This window comes from Amblyomma mixtum, chromosome 4, assembly GCF_055824585.1.
Source record: "Amblyomma mixtum isolate Tamu chromosome 4, ASM5582458v1, whole genome shotgun sequence".
Classification (NCBI taxonomy): domain Eukaryota; kingdom Metazoa; phylum Arthropoda; class Arachnida; order Ixodida; family Ixodidae; genus Amblyomma; species Amblyomma mixtum.
Window position 1 is genome coordinate 41,378,839 of NC_143015.1, and position 18,239 is coordinate 41,397,077.

The 18,239-nt window shown below is 45.7% G+C and overlaps 1 protein-coding gene across 1 annotated transcript; it reads left to right on the plus strand.

Moving 5' to 3' along the window:
• The first annotated feature begins 10,336 nt into the window (after window positions 1-10,336).
• Window positions 10,337-12,259, plus strand: LOC149346313 (uncharacterized). The gene has a single exon (XM_089585375.1). The coding sequence runs from the start codon at window positions 10,337-10,339 to the stop codon at window positions 12,227-12,229; it is 1,893 nt and encodes a 630-aa protein (XP_089441501.1). The 3' UTR covers window positions 12,230-12,259.
• The last annotated feature ends 5,980 nt before the right edge of the window (window positions 12,260-18,239 follow it).

Below are 18,239 nucleotides of genomic sequence, written 5' to 3' on the forward strand. Positions count from 1 at the left end.
TTATTCTTTCACTCTCTCCTTGATTCCGTCCCCCTTTATCTCTTCCCCTAGTCTTTAGGTGATCTGGATTTATTTGTTTCCTTCTTATTTTGTGATCTGCACTACTTCTGCCTCGGCACCCAAAGACTTGACTGCACTCTTTTCTTACTTCAGGTCCGATCACCGAGGGACACCTTAGAAGTGATATTACGCATATGGTTCGTCTAATTCATTCCCCCGTTGAAATTGTATTCATTTCCTACGGAATTTGTCAGGACATCGTGCATTCTATAGTGACCCCGTACTAAAAGTAGATCCAGCTTATTTTCACACTGCTATTGCTGCCAGGCGTTGTCGCTCTACATGGGCTACTCTGAAGATGCGTTGCACGGGATGTGCAGCGGCACTGCCCAGCTGCTCCTGCAGTAAAGAGTAAACCGAGCTGGTACATCCCCTTGTTTTCGTTATGGCCCGAATGGTGCAAGTTTCGGCTAGCCTCAGGCATCAATAAGAACTTTCAAAATGCCTGAGTTGAATAGTTTTTGCACAAACTCTAAAAAACGTAGGTGGGACATTGTCGAATGAAAAGAACGCACCAAAAGCGCCTTGAGAATCGATACATGAATTTGGCAGTTGTAGGAAGCTGGGTCATCCCAGCGGTAAACAGCGCACAATACAACGGACGGTATAAAATGAGAGAAAATCTAGAAAAAGTGGTTATATTAATAAACAGCTGACTTATAAACAAAAAGAAAAACACTAAGAACAAAACAGCGACTAGCCGAAATGAAATTTAAAGTGGAAACCAAGATACGTCCGAGGAAACAATCTCATGATAACTGAACGCTGCTTCGTGATGGCGGACAGATTTGTGGCGTTCTGTAGTGGTGTAGTAAGGTTCTCATAAGTTCTGGGTGGTCTCATCCTTATGTAAAGAAATGACAACTGTGCCATCAGTCTAAGCGGTGAAGAGGGCCCTATGGGATTGAACGACTTTATTAGAGTGTGCGCGGGTACACTTGCAGTCGAGCTCACGTAGAGACTCGCCCAGGCTCATTGCAGCTCAAGAAGCCATCGAAACAAGTAAACGAGGTGATAAGGAGTTATAATAATCGAGAAATTATAAAGTGCGTGACAGCTTTCTTGCGTTTTTTGCAGCTGCCTTATAGCGCTCCTTGCTTTTTCTTTGGGGGGGGGGGGGGGGGGGGGGGGGGGAGGTAGTGGAGGAGGGGGCACGTTAGTCACTATTAAAACGCACTTAGAATTGGCAGAGATTGGTTTATTGGGGTTTAACGCCCCTAAGCAACTCAGGCTATGAGGGACACCGTAGTCGAGGGCTCCGGAAATTTCGACCACGTGGGGTTCTTTAACGCGCACTGACACCGCACAGTACACGGGCCTCTAGAATTTCGCCTTCAGCGAAATTCGGCCGCCGCGGCCGGGATCGAACCCGTGTCTTTCGGGTCAGCAGCCGAAGGCCGTTACCACTTCGCCACCTCGGCGGGTCAGAATTGGCAGAGAGATTCAGTACTCCTTACATGTAGAAAGCGCTACACCTGCATCTCCTGGACTCCAAAAGCTGAGTCAACCTTTTTGATTTCTATGATCATATGATAATGTGATCGTTCCCCTTTGCGGCGTGAGGCCATGAACAGCGCGGAAAGGAATTTAGTCGTCGTATTCCGCGTCTGAGGAAAAAAATTAGCAGGCGAGAAAGACTATGCAGCCAAGTATGGGACATGAGAGGCATATAAGAAGGCAGATATGACGAAACGTTTAATGTTTAGCAGGTCCACCAAAGCTCAAAGGAAACATTTCTCCGGATTGATAGCAAAAAAAAAGCAATAAAAGAATTGGAGTATCATGAAAATTTAAGATACGTGAGGACAACTGTTAAGTTCCTTACGTTCATTATTGTGGCTCCGCTTTTTAATTCCCCACCCGACCTCAAGCCAATCTTTTTTCTTCCATTTTCCTTCGCAGGCTTTATCAACGTAGAGCAATACTACATATGAGGCTGAAAAATAAAGCGAAATCCGTCAGCCGCTCATAAAAAATTCAGGGGGCACTTTGACTGTCAAAAGTGAGTAGAGGCGAAAGCATCTTCCGCACCACTTTCGCTGCTTCTGTGGCACTGGTGGCGTCACATATAATTGAGTACTAATTACTAAGTGAGGAAAAATCACTAACTAATGCTTAATTACTGATTACTGCCTGAATACTAATTAACTGGTGATTAATGACGTTTAAGTTTCGCCTTTACGAGTGGAACGCGACAGCGTGTTGTAGCGCTGCCAGGGAGTCCACGGAAAGCCACCACCCGTTCGGCGCGACGCCATGCCCTTTGAACGCAACGCTTTTTGAGGAAAGGAAATGGCGCAGTCATTCTCTGTCTTCTCGGTGGACACCTGAACCGCACCGTAGAGGAAGGGAGGGGGAGTGAAAGAAGACAAAGAGGGCCCGTAATGAAGAAAATGAAAATTGTATTAGAGGAAAGGAAATTACGCAGTAAGTGTCTCGCACATCTCGATGGACAGCCGTCAAAATTCAGGGGCACTTTTTTGACCTAAAGTGTGGTCACTGATGTGCGGTTAAGATGTTAAGCTTCGCCTCTAAGAGTGGAACGCGACAGCGTCTTGAAACGCTGCCAGGGAGTCCATAGAACGCCATTGCCCATTCGGTTCTACGCCTCGCTCGTCGGTAAATTGGTTTTTGAGGAAAGGAAATTATCTGTCTCTCATACCTCGGTGGACACCTAAACCTCGCCGGAAGGAAAGGGAGGAGGATGGCAGTGAGCGAAGACACCGTATTCACTAGACGTGCCTTTGTTCATTCCAAACCATCGAGCTGGCATGGCGGTGTGGATAGCATGCTCGTCTCGCACTCCGAAGACCGGGGTTCGATTCCCGAGCTCGACCAATTTCTTACTAGGTTTTACTTATTTATATGGCCTGACTAGAGAAGTTAATTAGGCTAATTGGGTAATTAGGCAATTAACTAAGCTCAGTCCCACTTACTTGGAGCATCACTATATTGCCACGTATCAGTGTAGTGTTTGTTCGTTCACGCTCAAGGCAGCAGGAAAGGGTCGTTATCACTTTTGTTCGTGGCGCGAGAAGCGACCAGACTAATCTCGATTGTTCGCAGCCATGAAAGGCTGCATCTAGGTTTTTCCAGATTACCGTAGAGGATCTTGACCTGTTATCTGGAAGTTTCCTTGCCGGCTTTAAATTGAGCGATGCCGCGAGCAGCGGACATTCGTAGTTCGACGATTGACGAGCACGCTTGTTGCTTAAGCCGCCACCGAGTGAGTCAGTTCTTTTGCGGGCGCAAGTCAGCCCAAATAAAGAGCTTCGTTTTGCAAGTATTTCTAGTGTCTTCCTGACCGCTGGACTGCCGTCACTACAACGTGACATCTGGTGGAGGTGCTGGGTAGCCTTCCAGGTACCGGACAACCCCTGCAAGTCGTGACGCCAGCCCTTTGAGTTATTCACCAGAAGACCTGACTCTAGTCTACCACGCAGCCTCTCGAGCCTCCAGCCATGACTTACGCCGCAGCAGTGCGCCGTCCTGTACCTCGACGACGGGACACAAGCCCTTATCGCCCTTAGCCAGCTGCGCTGGAGCCCCGCCTTCTCGCCCCAACTCGCCCGTCCTACGAGCGTCGCACACGGCCAAGGAAATGCGAGGAGTGGAGAACACCCGTCCAGCGCCGCCCACTATGCTTCCACTGTGGAGAAGCCGGTCACATTTTCCGGTACTGCCCATATAGGAGAATGGGCATCCGAGGGTTCCCTTACGACGACCCACAACCCCGACCCGGCCAGCGACCAGCGAAATCGAGGATTTTTTGCGTCGGGAAGGATACTCATCGCCGAGCCGCCTATCGCGTTCTCCGTCGCCATCGTCACCGCGCTATGTATCTCCTAGCCGAGGCTACGCAGTGCGTCGACGCTTTTCCAGCCCCCGAAGATTATCCTGAATAAAGCAGCCTCTGGAGGTGAGTTTGCTTCTGAGCGCAAGAACTAAGATCCTCCATCGACGAAAACAGAAGACCATGCCCCCTACGACGACGACGATCCCTACGACGACAACACCGACGACAACACCGACGACAACACCGACGACGACGACGACACGGCCAGACTTGAAGCTTTTACCGCTGCCCTTACACCTTATTAGGAACGCTAAAGGACTCTAAGTTCTCGAAGCATTCTCCGTGTTTAATTTCATTTTAAAGCATCGAGACGATGCTTCTTTGGAAGAGGGGTAATGCCACGTATCATTGTAGTGTTTGTTCGTTCACGCTCAAGGCAGCAGGAAAGGGTCGTTATCACTTTTGTTCGTGGCGCGAGAAGCGACCAGACTAATCTCGATTGTTCGCAGCCATGAAAGGCTGCATCTAGGTTTTTCCAGATTACCGTAGATGATCTTGACCTGTTATCTGGAAGTTTCCTTGCCGGCTTTAAATTGAGCGATGCCGCGAGCAGCGGACATTCGTAGTTCGACGATTGACGAGCACGCTTGTTGCTTAAGCCGCCACCGAGTGAGTCAGTTCTTTTGCGGGCGCAAGTCAGCCCAAATAAAGAGCTTCGTTTTGCAAGTATTTCTAGTGTCTTCCTGACCGCTGGACTGCCGTCACTACAACGTGACAATATGATCCCTTCAATTGGTTGCATGGTTACTAGCCAAAGTACAATTGGCCCCGTTTGAAATTGGCGCACTGTGACGTCACGACCGTTTCGACCAACTGAAAAGCGTGACATTCTCTGTCGACAACTGCTGCTTACAACGATGAGACATTAAAGGCTTTCGCCTTAAAAATTTTGCTTGCCGCCGCGGTCGATCCCGGCCGCGGCGGTTGAATTTCTTTGGAGGAGAAATTCCAGAGGCCCGTGAACTGTGCGATGTCAGTGCACGTTAAAGAACCCCAGGTGGTCGAAATTTCCGGAGCCCTCCACTACGGCGTCTCTCATAGCCTTAGTCGCTTTGGGACGTTAAACCCCATAAACCAAACCAAACCAAACCAATCCACAGTGTTTCTTTTTGCGTGTGCCGCCCGGAAGTAGCTGTTCACGGTCGACGAGAGATGTGCTAGCGCCCCGTAACCGAAGGGCACACTGCCCAAAAAGAGAAGGAAAAAGAAAGAGTGCATGGGGTGTTTTACCTCAGATATCGTGAAATTTTAGACAAATGCTTTTGGGGTTAGAAGAGGAGCAGTGTGAGTGGTGCATGGCATCAGAATACAGCTAAGGCGTGGTAGCTATTGGCTGTTTAACTATTACTGAGCACTTAAGCAAACAAGGGAAGGGGAATGAGGGGCTCGTTATAAATATGAAAGAAACCAACAACCACAGAAACCAAGGCGCACAGGGGATTTTTAATTTATTTATTTATTTTGTGGTGTTGATCAATTTAGAATATTACTGAATATGTTATCTCTTAAAGCTAATTGATTAGAAAAGCAGAAGAAAAAACAACCACTGCCGCCGGTGGAATCCGAACCCACGACCTCCGCACTGATGATTTTAATTGCTACTGTTAGTCTTATTATTTATTGACAGCCGTGTAGCTAATGAGAGTAATAACCATATCAGTTTTCGAACTTTGTAAACCGCAGTTTCCCTCGACGTTTTGGCCCAACAAATTTTTGGATATATCGCCGTGTTACGTGACCAGGAGGGATTGCTTTACCGGCAAGCTTCTCGAAAGCCCACATATTTTGGCCTGACTAATGCAAAATTTCATTTGCCGCAACGCCGAGGGTAACAGGTTTTCGAAATTATTGAAACTGAAATGGATGCTGCTTAGAGTGGGCCGCATGCCACTCCGTAAATAGGGAGACTAACAATAGTAGCTAGAAACAGCTAGTATCAGTTAAACAGCCTACTATTTAGCATGTGCTAGCTGTGCTCTGATGCGCTACACCGCTGACAATGCTTTGGAGACAAAAGAGGTCTTCTAACTCAAAACGCTATTTATAAAAAGTGCAGAACATTCTAGGTCAAACACCCGGCAGAGAGCGAAAGATCACTCACCCAGACAAAAAATAGCACGCCGCTGTGTCATTTCTGCGAATGGGGGTGCAATGCGAGGTACATACTAAAGTACGAAAGGACAAGGTGTGTGCGTCGGCATGCGGCACGCAGGGACGCAGTGTCGTCCACATTTTCACGCACACAAACTTACAATAAAAAATGAGGACAGCAGTGCGAAGAAAGAGGTACAGAAAAGAAGGCGCCCCGCCAAGGGTAATTGAAAAGAATGGAGGGGAACGTTGCAGAAGTCTAGACGCACCAATCATCATCAGAGAGTGACGTGAACGTCTAGCGGCAGGGGCGCAGCAGGTGGGATGAAGGTTATCGCCCTAAGTTTTTTTTGGTGAATGGCGCATGCCTGCGGTCGTGGGGGAAAAAAAAAGGTCTGAAAAGTCTTGAAAAGCCTTGCTTTTCAAATCCCGAGGGTTTTTTTTTTTTTTGCGCTCACGCTTTAGGGGGAGGAACTGGTACGAAGCAATAGGCGACACCCAGCTACAACCAAATCTTCTGAATAATTGCTTGTATTAAGTTGGCGGTTCAGTGCATGATTACCGAGTAACGTTAGGGTCCGAATACTTTCGCGTATCTCTTGTAACAAGCAAAAAAATATAGTTATGCTTTATGTTTTTTACGCGACTTTATTTTCTGGGTAAATTTAGTGTGGTTGGCAACTCAGTGCTAAGGGACCTGCACTTACTGTTCAGTGAAAGCGAATTGCCCATCGTGGAATCCGTGGAAACACCTGCTCAAAAAGAAGGAGGGGCTTTCACAGGCACCAAATTTATGCGCGGAAGCACTTCTCTGAAATTGCAACGCTCCGCACTTTTGTGATTGGTCCTTGCCGAGCGTGGTGGTCACTCGAACATACCTGACAATGCGGATAGAATAATGCTTTGAGACTTCCCGTAGAGCAGGAAAAATGTCCTTATCCAGTCGAGTAATGACCGCGAAAAAGATATTTTTTTTTTACTTTTATCACTTTGATAATCGCTTAGAACTTGTACGAACATTACAATGTTCAGAGGGCTCCAGTTGCAAAAGTTTGTTCACATACAACGGGTCTGTAGAATTAAGGTTTCACGCTTCTATTAGCATAATCTATTCATAGTAATTATGATTTGTTTAGGCTTGTAACTTATACAGCGAGAGGGTAGGGCGAGGCGGGGGGAGGGGGGAGAGGCACTAAACAAGAGATGAACGCCCTTGTCATTCGTGTATTTAATTGAAATAAGTGGGCCGCCGTGGAGGCTAACTGGCTATGGTGTTTGACTGCTAAACTAGTAAGGCGCGAGTTTGATCTTGGCCGCTACGGTCTCACTTCGGTGGAAGCTACATGCTAGAGGCCGGTGTACAGCGCGACAACACTGCACGTTAAAGTCCAAAATATCGGTTGCCCTCTACGACAGTGTCCGTCATCGCCCAAGTCACTAGACCCCATAAATAAAAGGATTGAAATGAAATCAGTTAATAAATTTGTCTTGGACAGGAGTAATTGTGCATGCTTTACCATGAAATAAGATGCGTCGTACTCTAGTTCATGCATTACATTCACTGTAATTTTTTCGCGATTTCTGCGTGTTAATTTTTCTCAGTTTCAAGTGCCCCACTCTTGGGCTGTAAAAGTTTTTTGAGGAACGCCAAAATATTGCCGTTAACTATTTTGAAATGGCTATTTACTTGCCATTTCAGGTAAGGCTTTAAACGTCACTATGTTGCAGCGACTGACTGAAATGTCCTATGTGCCTCAGAATGTGATTCAAGATGGAACGAAAGAGGTTCAAATAGGAGAGTGCGTCAGAATTGCTACTGCAGTTTCCAGGAAAAGGGTGACGGAAATTCACTCCGCATACATTTATTGCCTCCAAGGACTCAGCCCTAAGAAAAGATACTGTTCAAGTGTCGCAGTCATCTCACGCTCACTTAGTTTGAAAGTACGAGCTTCTTATTAAATAAAAATTCGATAGAGGGCATTAAGACTGTAAAGGGCGATAATGCAAAAGCATTACTGTCCCATTGACACTCATCCACACATACACACACGGTTATTATTACATTATCCGGAACGCCGTAAGGAGAACTATTCCATCACAGTTTTCATACAAAAATTGATGGTTGACGAAAGGAAATGGTGCCGTAGCGGCTCACATCTCACTGGACACCTGAACCGAACCTTAAGAGAAGAGGTAAAGAGTCTGGGAAAGCATACAACTGAAGGTGCATATGTCGTCGGTTCAAATCCCTGTCGCAAGCTAGCCTCAGTTAAACTAGCACATGCGAGCTATATGCAACTGAGAAATCATGTGACACCATTCGGAACGCTGTGCGACGAACAGCTGAGTAACAATTTTGTCGCGAACGTAGTGGGGAAAACTGGCGCCACTTTTAGGTTGGCCAGTGGGGAGCATATGTAGAAGAACGACATGCATGTTATTGTCTTAAATAGCGGTTCTCGGATTGCTGTGTATGTCCTAGGGTTGCTTGGCGAGGTCACCCTATTTTTCTTGCAATCTCAAGGATTTTCTGTAGAGTCTGCAAGTACACATACTAAAACAAATCGCTGCCTTTTAGTAATTCGACTAGTGACGCTTTAGCATTAATAATTTGGCGCATTGTTCGGACCTCTTTGCAATGAGGGTTGATGTCTCCCTGGATGAGAGTCATTGGCAGCCCCATCGGGTATGTGGCCGCATGGCGCACAGCTGTCTGTCCAGTGATTTTAACCAACATTCCATGCCTTGAAGAGCAGTGGCGTCAATCTAAAGCAATTCTCGACTTCAACCTGGGTGTTTTTTACCTTTGCAGACCTGGCGCCAATTTGAATGATGTCGCGCTATGCAATGCGTTAATTCCTTTGCCAATTAAAATAAGTTCCCGATAGTTTTAGCACGCTAATCACCAGACAGGCTAGGCCAGGAACGGATCGGCTGGGTACAGGACGCATGGTAAAAAGAGGAAGACGACTGCCGCAGAACATTTAGGATCATGTATGTCAGTTGTATAGATCGGTACTCAGCGAACTGAAGAACAGAAGCTGCATGAGCGCAGGATGCTCATCGCTGTCCTAACAGTAAATGTTTGGAATATGAATGATATTGATACGGAGTTGCGAGGACGGGAACGGGTTTATTTTCAAGCGGGGATCGGGGACGTCACTGAACGGTCAGCGTCAGGCGGGCTCCACCGCAGTCTCGCACGCATCGAGTCTATCTTCTCTTTCCACTACACTGCAGTGCAGCAGCACCGCAGCGTGGCGTAACACTTTACCCGGTGCAGTAGAAGCTCGTCCTCGAGTAAGTTATTCAGCGTTGAGACGGCAGCGTTTGAGACGTGCTACGTGAACAACCTGGGCCTTGCGGGAGCGGCGTTGGCCTGGGGGGACTGGGATTGTGTAATTGACGTCACTGAGGCGATCGAAAACAACAAAAGGTCCGCAGTACATCGCGAGGAATTTCTGGTAGAGGCCCCGTCAACGCAGTGGAGTCGACAGCCAAACGTATTCACCGGGTTCGTACGTAACCGCAATCTGTCCACTGTCGTAACGGCCCTTGATGCGAACTTGTCTCTTCAGCGTTCGGAGGCGAGATAGTCGTAGCGCTTCCTCCGCACGGCAAAGGTTCGACGAAAGGTACGGATCACAATGTTCAGAAAAGGGAAGATTTGTGTCGAGGAAGTTGCGTGGTATGCGCGCGTAGAGGAGAAAGAAAGGGAAGTATTCAGTAATGTCGTGTTCTCCAATGTTGTAAGCGTACGTTACAAACGGTAACATGGTCCCCCAGTTCTTATGGTCGGGCGCTACATACATGGGCGTGTTTTGTTAGGCCATTAGTTAGCGGATTATAGGGCGTACATTGACGCTAGTTACAGTTACAGAGCCGTAGGAGTTCTTCCACAACATCGGCAGTGAACTGGCGCCCATGATTTCCGATTCAGACACGAGGAGCTCCGTGGCGAAGGATCACCGAGTGTAGCAAAAAGGACAAGACGTCCATTGTTTTGGCGGACACAAGAGCAGCTGTCCCCACGCAGCGAGTCAAGTAGTCGACGCAAACAGTAATGCAGCGTTGCCCCGTGGTGTACTACGGAAGCGGACCAATCAAGTCGACCCCGATCTTCTCAAAAGGGGAGTGAGGTGGTCTGTCCGGTTGCAACAAGCCGGTGGGCAAGGCAATGCGATGGTTAAAGCGCTGACACTGCGGACAGCCTGCAACGTACTACTGAGTTGTCTTGCAAGTTCCAGGCCAGTAAAAGCGTTGCTGCGTCCTGTTAAACATACGATAACATAGGATTTGAGTTGGCACGGAAGCAGCATTTGGAACACCATGGCTGATGCAGCGCATCTTTACCCTTCGCAGACGATCTTCGCGTTCTTGGTACTGCTGTGTCCGCCCCCGGCATACTCGGCGGATGACATTTCCACACCGCTGCTACAATCAAGCGATGACGCATTCTACCAGCAGCCCTTCAACTATCTTCACCTGGATCCACTACAGTTAATGCGCCTGGCTTTCTACGTACCTTCATCGTCGACTCTGACGTCACATTGCAGTGGCAATTTAAGCGGCTGTCTGAGCGACAGTCCGTTTAGTTGGCACGGAAGCAGCATTTGGAACACCATGGCTCATGCAGCGCATCTTTACCCTTCGCAGATGATCTTCGCGTTCTTGGCACTGCTGTGTCCGCCCCCGGCATACTCGGCGGATGACATTTCCACACCGCTGCTACAATCAAGCGATGACGCATTCTACCAGCAGCCCTTCAACTATCTTCACCTGGATCCACTACAGTTAATGCGCCCGGCTTTCTACGTACCTTCATCGTCGACTCTGACGTCACATCGCAGTGGCAATTTAAGCGGCTGTCTGAGCGACAGTCCGTTTAGTTGGCACGGAAGCAGCATTTGGAACACCATGGCTCATGCAGCGCATCTTTACCCTTCGCAGACGATCTTCGCGTTCTTGGTACTGCTGTGTCCGCCCCCGGCATACTCGGCGGATGACATTTCCACACCGCTGCTACAATCAAGCGATGACGCATTCTACCAGCAGCCCTTCAACTATCTTCACCTGGATCCGCTACAGTTAATGCGCCCGGCTTTCTACGTACCTTCATCGTCGACTCTGACGTCACATCGCAGTGGCCATTTAAGCGGCTGTCTGAGCGACAGTCCGTTTAGTTGGCACGGAAGCAGCATTTGGAACACCATGGCTCATGCAGCGCATCTTTACCCTTCGCAGGTGTGTAAAAACGTTTCGCTTTATGCTAAGAAAAGTGACGACCCGTTCTTGCTATTGCTTCCGTGCCAACAAGTGCTTTGTGAAATTGTCTGCGATTGTTTCTCAATGGCGATGCTCATACTGCGCTCCGGTGATGTAGAGACTAATCCGGGGCCCACCACGCGTAATACTGAAGCATTACTTGAACTGCAACATTTGCCCGCCAATCCTTCGGAGCAGATGGAAGTTCTTTTTCGGCTATTAAAGGACCTCCAGGCACGATCTGTAGAATCCGCTAAGGGCCAGGCCGAGTTGGTTAGCGACGTTAAGGCAATTAAGGTTGGTCAAAAGAACATCGAGACCAAAATTGAGGCAATCCAGACGGGGTTAGACAATCTTGAAGAAAAAACAAAGGTATTAGACCGTCTCGATGATGACATTGCTGGAATTCAAGTGTCAGCACAAGTCCAGACAAATCGGCTCGACTCTTTAAAACTGCGTGTTGACGAACTTGAGGATAGATCTCGACGCAATAATTTAATTTTTCATGGAATCCCTGATTCTCGCGAATCATGGGAACAGTCAGAGTCGAACGTAAGGGCAGCACTAGCCGAAGCAATCGACAGCCTACCCGACACAGCAATAGAACGCGCCCATCGCATAGGTCGCTACACGCCCGATAAGTGTCGCCCAATTGTTGTCAAGTTCGCCAGCACGAAAACAAAAGACAAAGTACTTTCCGCGCGAGCAAAGCTAAAAGAAAATGATCTCTCTATTTCCGAAGATTTTTCGCCCGCCACACGCCATGCCCGAAAAAAACTCATTGAGTACGCTAAAAGCCAGCCCCAACCATGTACTTTCCAGTTAAGATACACTAAACTAGTCATGAATAAAAAACAGTTCGTCTATGACCCGGCAACAGACACCATCAGCGAAAATGCCGCGTACGAACCACGAGATAGCGGCGAGCATGTTGATTGTGAACACGTCCCAAGTTAGGAAAGCGCGAGGGGAAGTGGACAAGACGCGTCCCACGTATCAGTTTTTTTTACTAATATTCGTACCATCATGAATAAACGCGCTTCCTTAACTTCTGTCTTAGATACTTGCAATACCGATATTTTAGTGCTTACAGAAACGTGGCTGCATTCACAGGTTCAAGATCACGAACTTTTTCAGACCCCTCATCGTTTTTCACTCTATCGTTGTGACCGAACAATGCGACAGGGAGGCGGCGTGCTCTTAGCCATTTCGAAAGATCTTGCATCCCAGTGTATTCATGTATCTACTGACTTAGAAATGGTTTGGGCCATCGTTGAACTAAACCACCAGAACATAATCATTGGTGTTTGTTACTGCCCCCCAAACCATTCATCTAACTTCATAAATGAGGTACATGATATCATTAACATCGTTACATGCCGTTATCCCACGTTACCTTTATTCCTGCTTGGCGATTTTAACCTACCAAATATAGTATGGAACACTGGATCTCCAACCTTACAGCCTTTTTCTTCATTAGCCAATGAGTTCTTAGAAATGTGCTCTGTTTTTTCGTTTTCACAACTTGTTACGCAGCCTACAAGAATTATGGAATATGTCGCAAACACACTGGACCTTGTATTAACAGCGCAACCTGATCTTGTTTCCGACATCAAGTACTTACCCGGCTTGAGCGACCATTCGGCCCTTTCACTGAACTTGAATATCTTGCGACCAAAAACCGTTCAAAAATTCAAACCGTTTCGAAATTATGCAAAAGCTAATTTTGAAGCCATTAATACTGAATTATCAGTCTTCCTTGACGTGTTTCTACAAGACTTTGACTGCCGTAGTGTTCAGTCTAACTGGAATATGTTTTCTTCCAAAATTGCTGAATTAACAAACAAATACATCCCACTTCGCACCCTTGTCTGTAACCATAACGCTCCATGGTACAGCACCTGTCTCAAGCGCTTGTCTAATAAAAAAAAGCGTCTCTACAAATCTGCGAAAGGTTCTGTTAGCATAACACGGTGGACTAAATACAAATTGGCAGCCCATGAGTATTTAACCGCGCTTAAACAAGCAAAGAATAACTTTCTTCATAATACCCTGCCATCAATGCTTAAAACCGACATAAAAAAATTCTGGCGTGTGATTAACCCCAAAGCGGATGACATGATAACCTTGATTGACAGCTCTTCCAATGTTATTCCAGCTAACGAATGTGCGTCTGTACTTAACGAAGTTTTCCTGCGCAACTTTTCTTCAACTACCAATATTACGCCCCAATCTACGCACAACAATGTTTATCCAGCAATGTTTCCCATAACCATTGAAGCAGAAGACATCGAATCAATAATTTCATCTCTAAAACCATCTTCCGCTCCTGGGCACGATTTAATCAACGCGAAATTTTTGAAAAACACGAGCTGTTATTCTTCCATTTTTCTAACAAAGATATTCCAGCAGTCGCTCGAAAAAAGTTCTTTGCCGGCTGAATGGAAGGTAGGGAAGGTGATCCCACTCCATAAATCAGGTGACAAGCATTGTTCTTTTAACTACCGGCCTATCTCGCTCACTTGCATCCCATGTAAAATTCTAGAACATGTCCTTGCCTCAAATCTAGCTAGCTTTCTCGAATCTACTTCATTTTTCTCACCATCGCAACATGGCTTCCGCAAGACTTATTCATGTGAAACACAACTAGTATCATTCACGCATCAGCTAAACGTCATCCTTGACCGCTGTTCACTTGCCGACTGTATATTTTTAGATTTCTCGAAAGCATTTGATAAAGTATGCCATAACCTTCTAATGTTTAAGTTACATCAACTTAACATTGATCCCAAACTGCTTGCTTGGATCGAATGCTTTCTTTTTAACCGTTCGCAATTTGTTTCTGCTAATGACTCAACCTCGCAGCCAAGTAAAGTACAGTCCGGCGTACCTCAAGGGTCGGTACTTGGTCCTCTACTTTTTTTAATTTACATTAATGATCTACCCTCTTGTGTTTCCTCTAACATTCATTTATTCGCAGATGATTGCGTCATCTACAGGGAAATAATTTGCGACGATGACATATCTTCTCTTCAATCAGACCTTAACGCTATCTGTATTTGGTGCCAATCATGGTCAATGGAATTAAACATCAAAAAATGTAAATTTCTGCGTGTATCAAGAACATCCGGCCAGCTACCTTCCTATCACCTTAATAATGTCCCTCTAGATCCTGTTTCTTCTTACAAATATCTTGGTATCCATATTACTAGCAACCTCACTTGGTCCATTCACACTTCTTACGTAATTAATAATGCTAATCGCATGCTGGGATATCTAAAACGTAATTTCTCTAAGGCACCTTCTTCCCTAAAACTACTTCTATATAAGACACCGGTCCGCTCAAAGCTAGAGTATGCTGCAGCAGTGTGGGATCCCTTTCAACAAAACCTAATTCACTCATTAGAAATGGTCCAGAATAATTCTGCTCGTTTTATTGTATGTAATTATAACCGAACTGCCAGCATCTCTGCAATGAAATTAAATGTCAGCCTGCCATCTTTAGCATCTCGTCGTAAAGCCCTTAGACTCTCACTTTTTCACAAGATATTTTATCATCCTTCACTTTGCCACGAACTGATCTCCCCTCCCCAATACATTTCATCAAGGCTAGATCACAATAACAAAGTCGGAATTCCATTTTGCAAAACCAATGCCATGTTTCAGTCATTTCTTCCGCGCACAGCTGCTGAGTGGAATCACCTTCCTGCATCTAACGCTACCATTACTGACAACCAACGCTTCAAAACAGCATTAGAAAACTTTGTATAAGTAGGAGCATCATCTTTTTTTTTAATTCTATATTCTTGTTGTTTTTTGTACGAGCGTTTTGTTTGTTTGTTTTTCACTGTATTGCTGCGCTGTATTTTGTGTATTTTGTGTATTATATACTATTAACCAGCACACCAAGAACCCAACAGCTAATAATGTAACACTAGGAGCAATCATTTTTGTATTACTAATTAGTTTGCTGCACTGTACATTTTTTTTTCTTAAATTTTTGTAACCACTCCCCTCTATAATGCCTCTGGCCCTGAGGGTACACGAAATAAATAAATAAATAAAAAAAACCTTGACGTCCGGCAGCAATGTCGTCATGCATGGCATGCAGGACAACGCCACGAAGACTGACAGGGACAACCAAAAGCAGACGTGCAGCCTCGACGGAATAGTTCTTAAAAAGCACGCCTTTCGATATGATGAACGGCGTTACAGGAGGAGATGTACGGGTTTGATCAAACAATGGTTGGAAACAAGAATTCTTGAGTTGTTCTTGCTGAAAAGTCCCAAGACTGCGAAACTCGGCGGACACAGAAGGTAAACAGTCATCGAAGTCCTCTTCGCAACTCGCTCTGTTTGGTAGAGGGAAACGTGATAAACAGTCTGCATCAGCATGGTGGCGACCGCTGTTTTACGCCACAGTACAGTCATATTCTTGTAGCCATAAGGCATAGCGAGCAAATCGACCGGAAGGATCACGGAGGCTAGCAAGCCAACGCAACGAGTGAGGCTTTGTAACTATCTTAAAGTGAAGTCCATGTAGATAAGGTCGAAACTTTGGCACAGCAAAGACGACAGCGAGACACTCGACTTCCGTCACGGTGTAGCTGCCTTCCAATTTTGTCAAAGTGCGACTTGCGTATGCGACCACGTGCTGGGTGCCGTTGTGGAATAGGATAAGCGCTGCGTCGACGCCCACACCGCTGGCGTCGGTGTGGAGTTGTCAACGCCGCAGGGTCCAAGTGGCGCAAAACAGGTGGAGAAGTGAGCAAAAACTTCAGCTGCTGGAAGGCAGACTCACAATAATAATGCCAAAATAATAATGCTAGGTTTCATTTCTTGACATAAAATCTGCTCGTTTTTCTTTGAACCGTTCCCTTTATATGAAAATTAGCTTCCCCCACTTGTTGTACACCCGATACATCTCGGATCTTTGGGTAGCCCCATGTACTGGGAGTGCTTCGGTCTTTTATTTGGACACGAACAAATTGTATGCCTCATCTGTGTTGCATGCAGCGAACGGTTTTAGCGATGACATTTAAAAGTTCGCATATTTACAACAGCACCCTCGCGAAATGATGTTACTCTTGGGCTGTTTGAAAAAAAATCATTCATTTGTGATGTTATCTCTTCGCGGTTATAGAGTTTCTGTATAAGAGATCGCTCCAATCATCTTATGATGTTCCCCGCTCTCAGCATCTCATCTGCAAGGTCGAGAAAAATGCGCTGTAAACCGCTCCTATTCAGTTGCATTAATGCAAACTGAGTAGCCTATGGTCCTGTGGTAGATGTCCCACGAAGCAGCCAGAGAGAAATGCAAGCGTTCGGTAGTTGTGATCAGAACTTTTTAAGCATTTCCTTTGTAATGCGATGACCGGCGTATAAAAATGTCAGTGAAAGACCATGAGTGCTGATTACACCCTGTTTACGAAACGACAAAATGTATTTCGCAAAATTTGGGACCAACCACTGATGTATTATTAACATCATATTACAAATTATAATAGGTACCACAAGAAATTTCGCAACAATTTTTTTTTAAATAGGATATTTCACGCAAAAAGATAGCGTATGCGCCAGAGTAATACCAACTTTGCCAGACGTAGGTCAAAAAAGTGTTGAAAAATGTTAACTTGTAAGCTATATAACTAATTATAACATTATATAACAACACTTACCCAATATATAACAAGACTTACCTTGATCCAATCCGGCGATTACAAAAACGGGCTATCCGAATTATAACACAAAGCAAGTATACCGAGCCAAGTAAACCACTTTTCCGGTTATTAAATATCCTTCCTTTTTACCTTTTGCGCTCTTTAAAGATAGCCGTGTGTGTAAACAACATAGTAAATTATAATCAACCTTTCAATGCGTCCCTGTTTCGCTCTTCTTCTCAACTCACAAGAAACCTTACACATAGTAACTTTAATCTGGTACCGAATAGTAACATATACAGCGAAAGATTGGTGCAGTTTTCATTACCCAAGGTTTGGAATGCTTTACCACCAGAAATAAAACAGTCCCATGAAACAAATAGAGCATTACGAACGTACTTTATGAGCCTTATTTTGCATATGTAACAGTCGTTTGCGGTTTGTGTCTGTTGTACCATGTTCTTCATGACAGAGTTTTATTCATTGTGCTGTAAAATGCACATTGTTTTATTTATTCCTCATTGTATGATGTATTTTGGTCTTTCGCCGTGATTTGTGCTTTTAGTAGAAATAAAAAAAGTAGAAAATAGAAATAAAATGAATGCATGAGCGAAAAAAAATTTATATTAGAAAATTTCAAATACTAAAATAGCAACCTCCCCACCATTAGAGATTTGAAGCGGGCCGTTAGTAACTGCCCTATCAGTTTCTGCAATTTCTAAAACGCGATTATCATTAGCTCTGTGGCTCAATAAAGTTCTGAAATTTGATGTGCCATTGGGAAATCAGGTGTGCGCGGCGAGCGCACTGCTACGCTTAAAGGTCATCTTACTTTAAGACGCTTACGCCGCCTGGCCTCTTCTGCTTCCCCTCGCCTGGAGCAGCCAGCAGTGGGGAGCACCGCAGTGTTGGGGCAGTGTTGTCCGTACAAAGGCGGTCGCATGGCTCGTGCTCTGCGGCGTGACGCTGTCATCAGGCGCTGCTGTGCGGTCAACTCCTGCGCGCAATTTCGATTTTCTGATTTCTAAAGAACTTACCGAAGTTTCTTGAGCCACAGATCCGAGATAATTGTGATATCAAAATTGCAGGAACTGATAAGGTTAGTACAAATAATCGGTTCCAAAATTTTTAATTCCAGCAAGTTTCCTGCCTGCAGTAGTTCAAATGTTAACTACTAGAATATTGTAACGTGCAATGCGAAGGAGAACACAGGGGCAGAGACGAAGAACTGCGGTGGTCCCTCAGTTATCCGAGCGCTCGAGCGTGAGACAACCAATTGCTTCCTATTAGTTGAAGCACTGCTTCTG

Coding starts and splice junctions, on each gene's coding strand:
- LOC149346313 (XM_089585375.1), top strand. CDS start 10,337: ATGGCTGATGCAGCGCATCTTTACCCTTCGCAGACGATCTTCGCGTTC.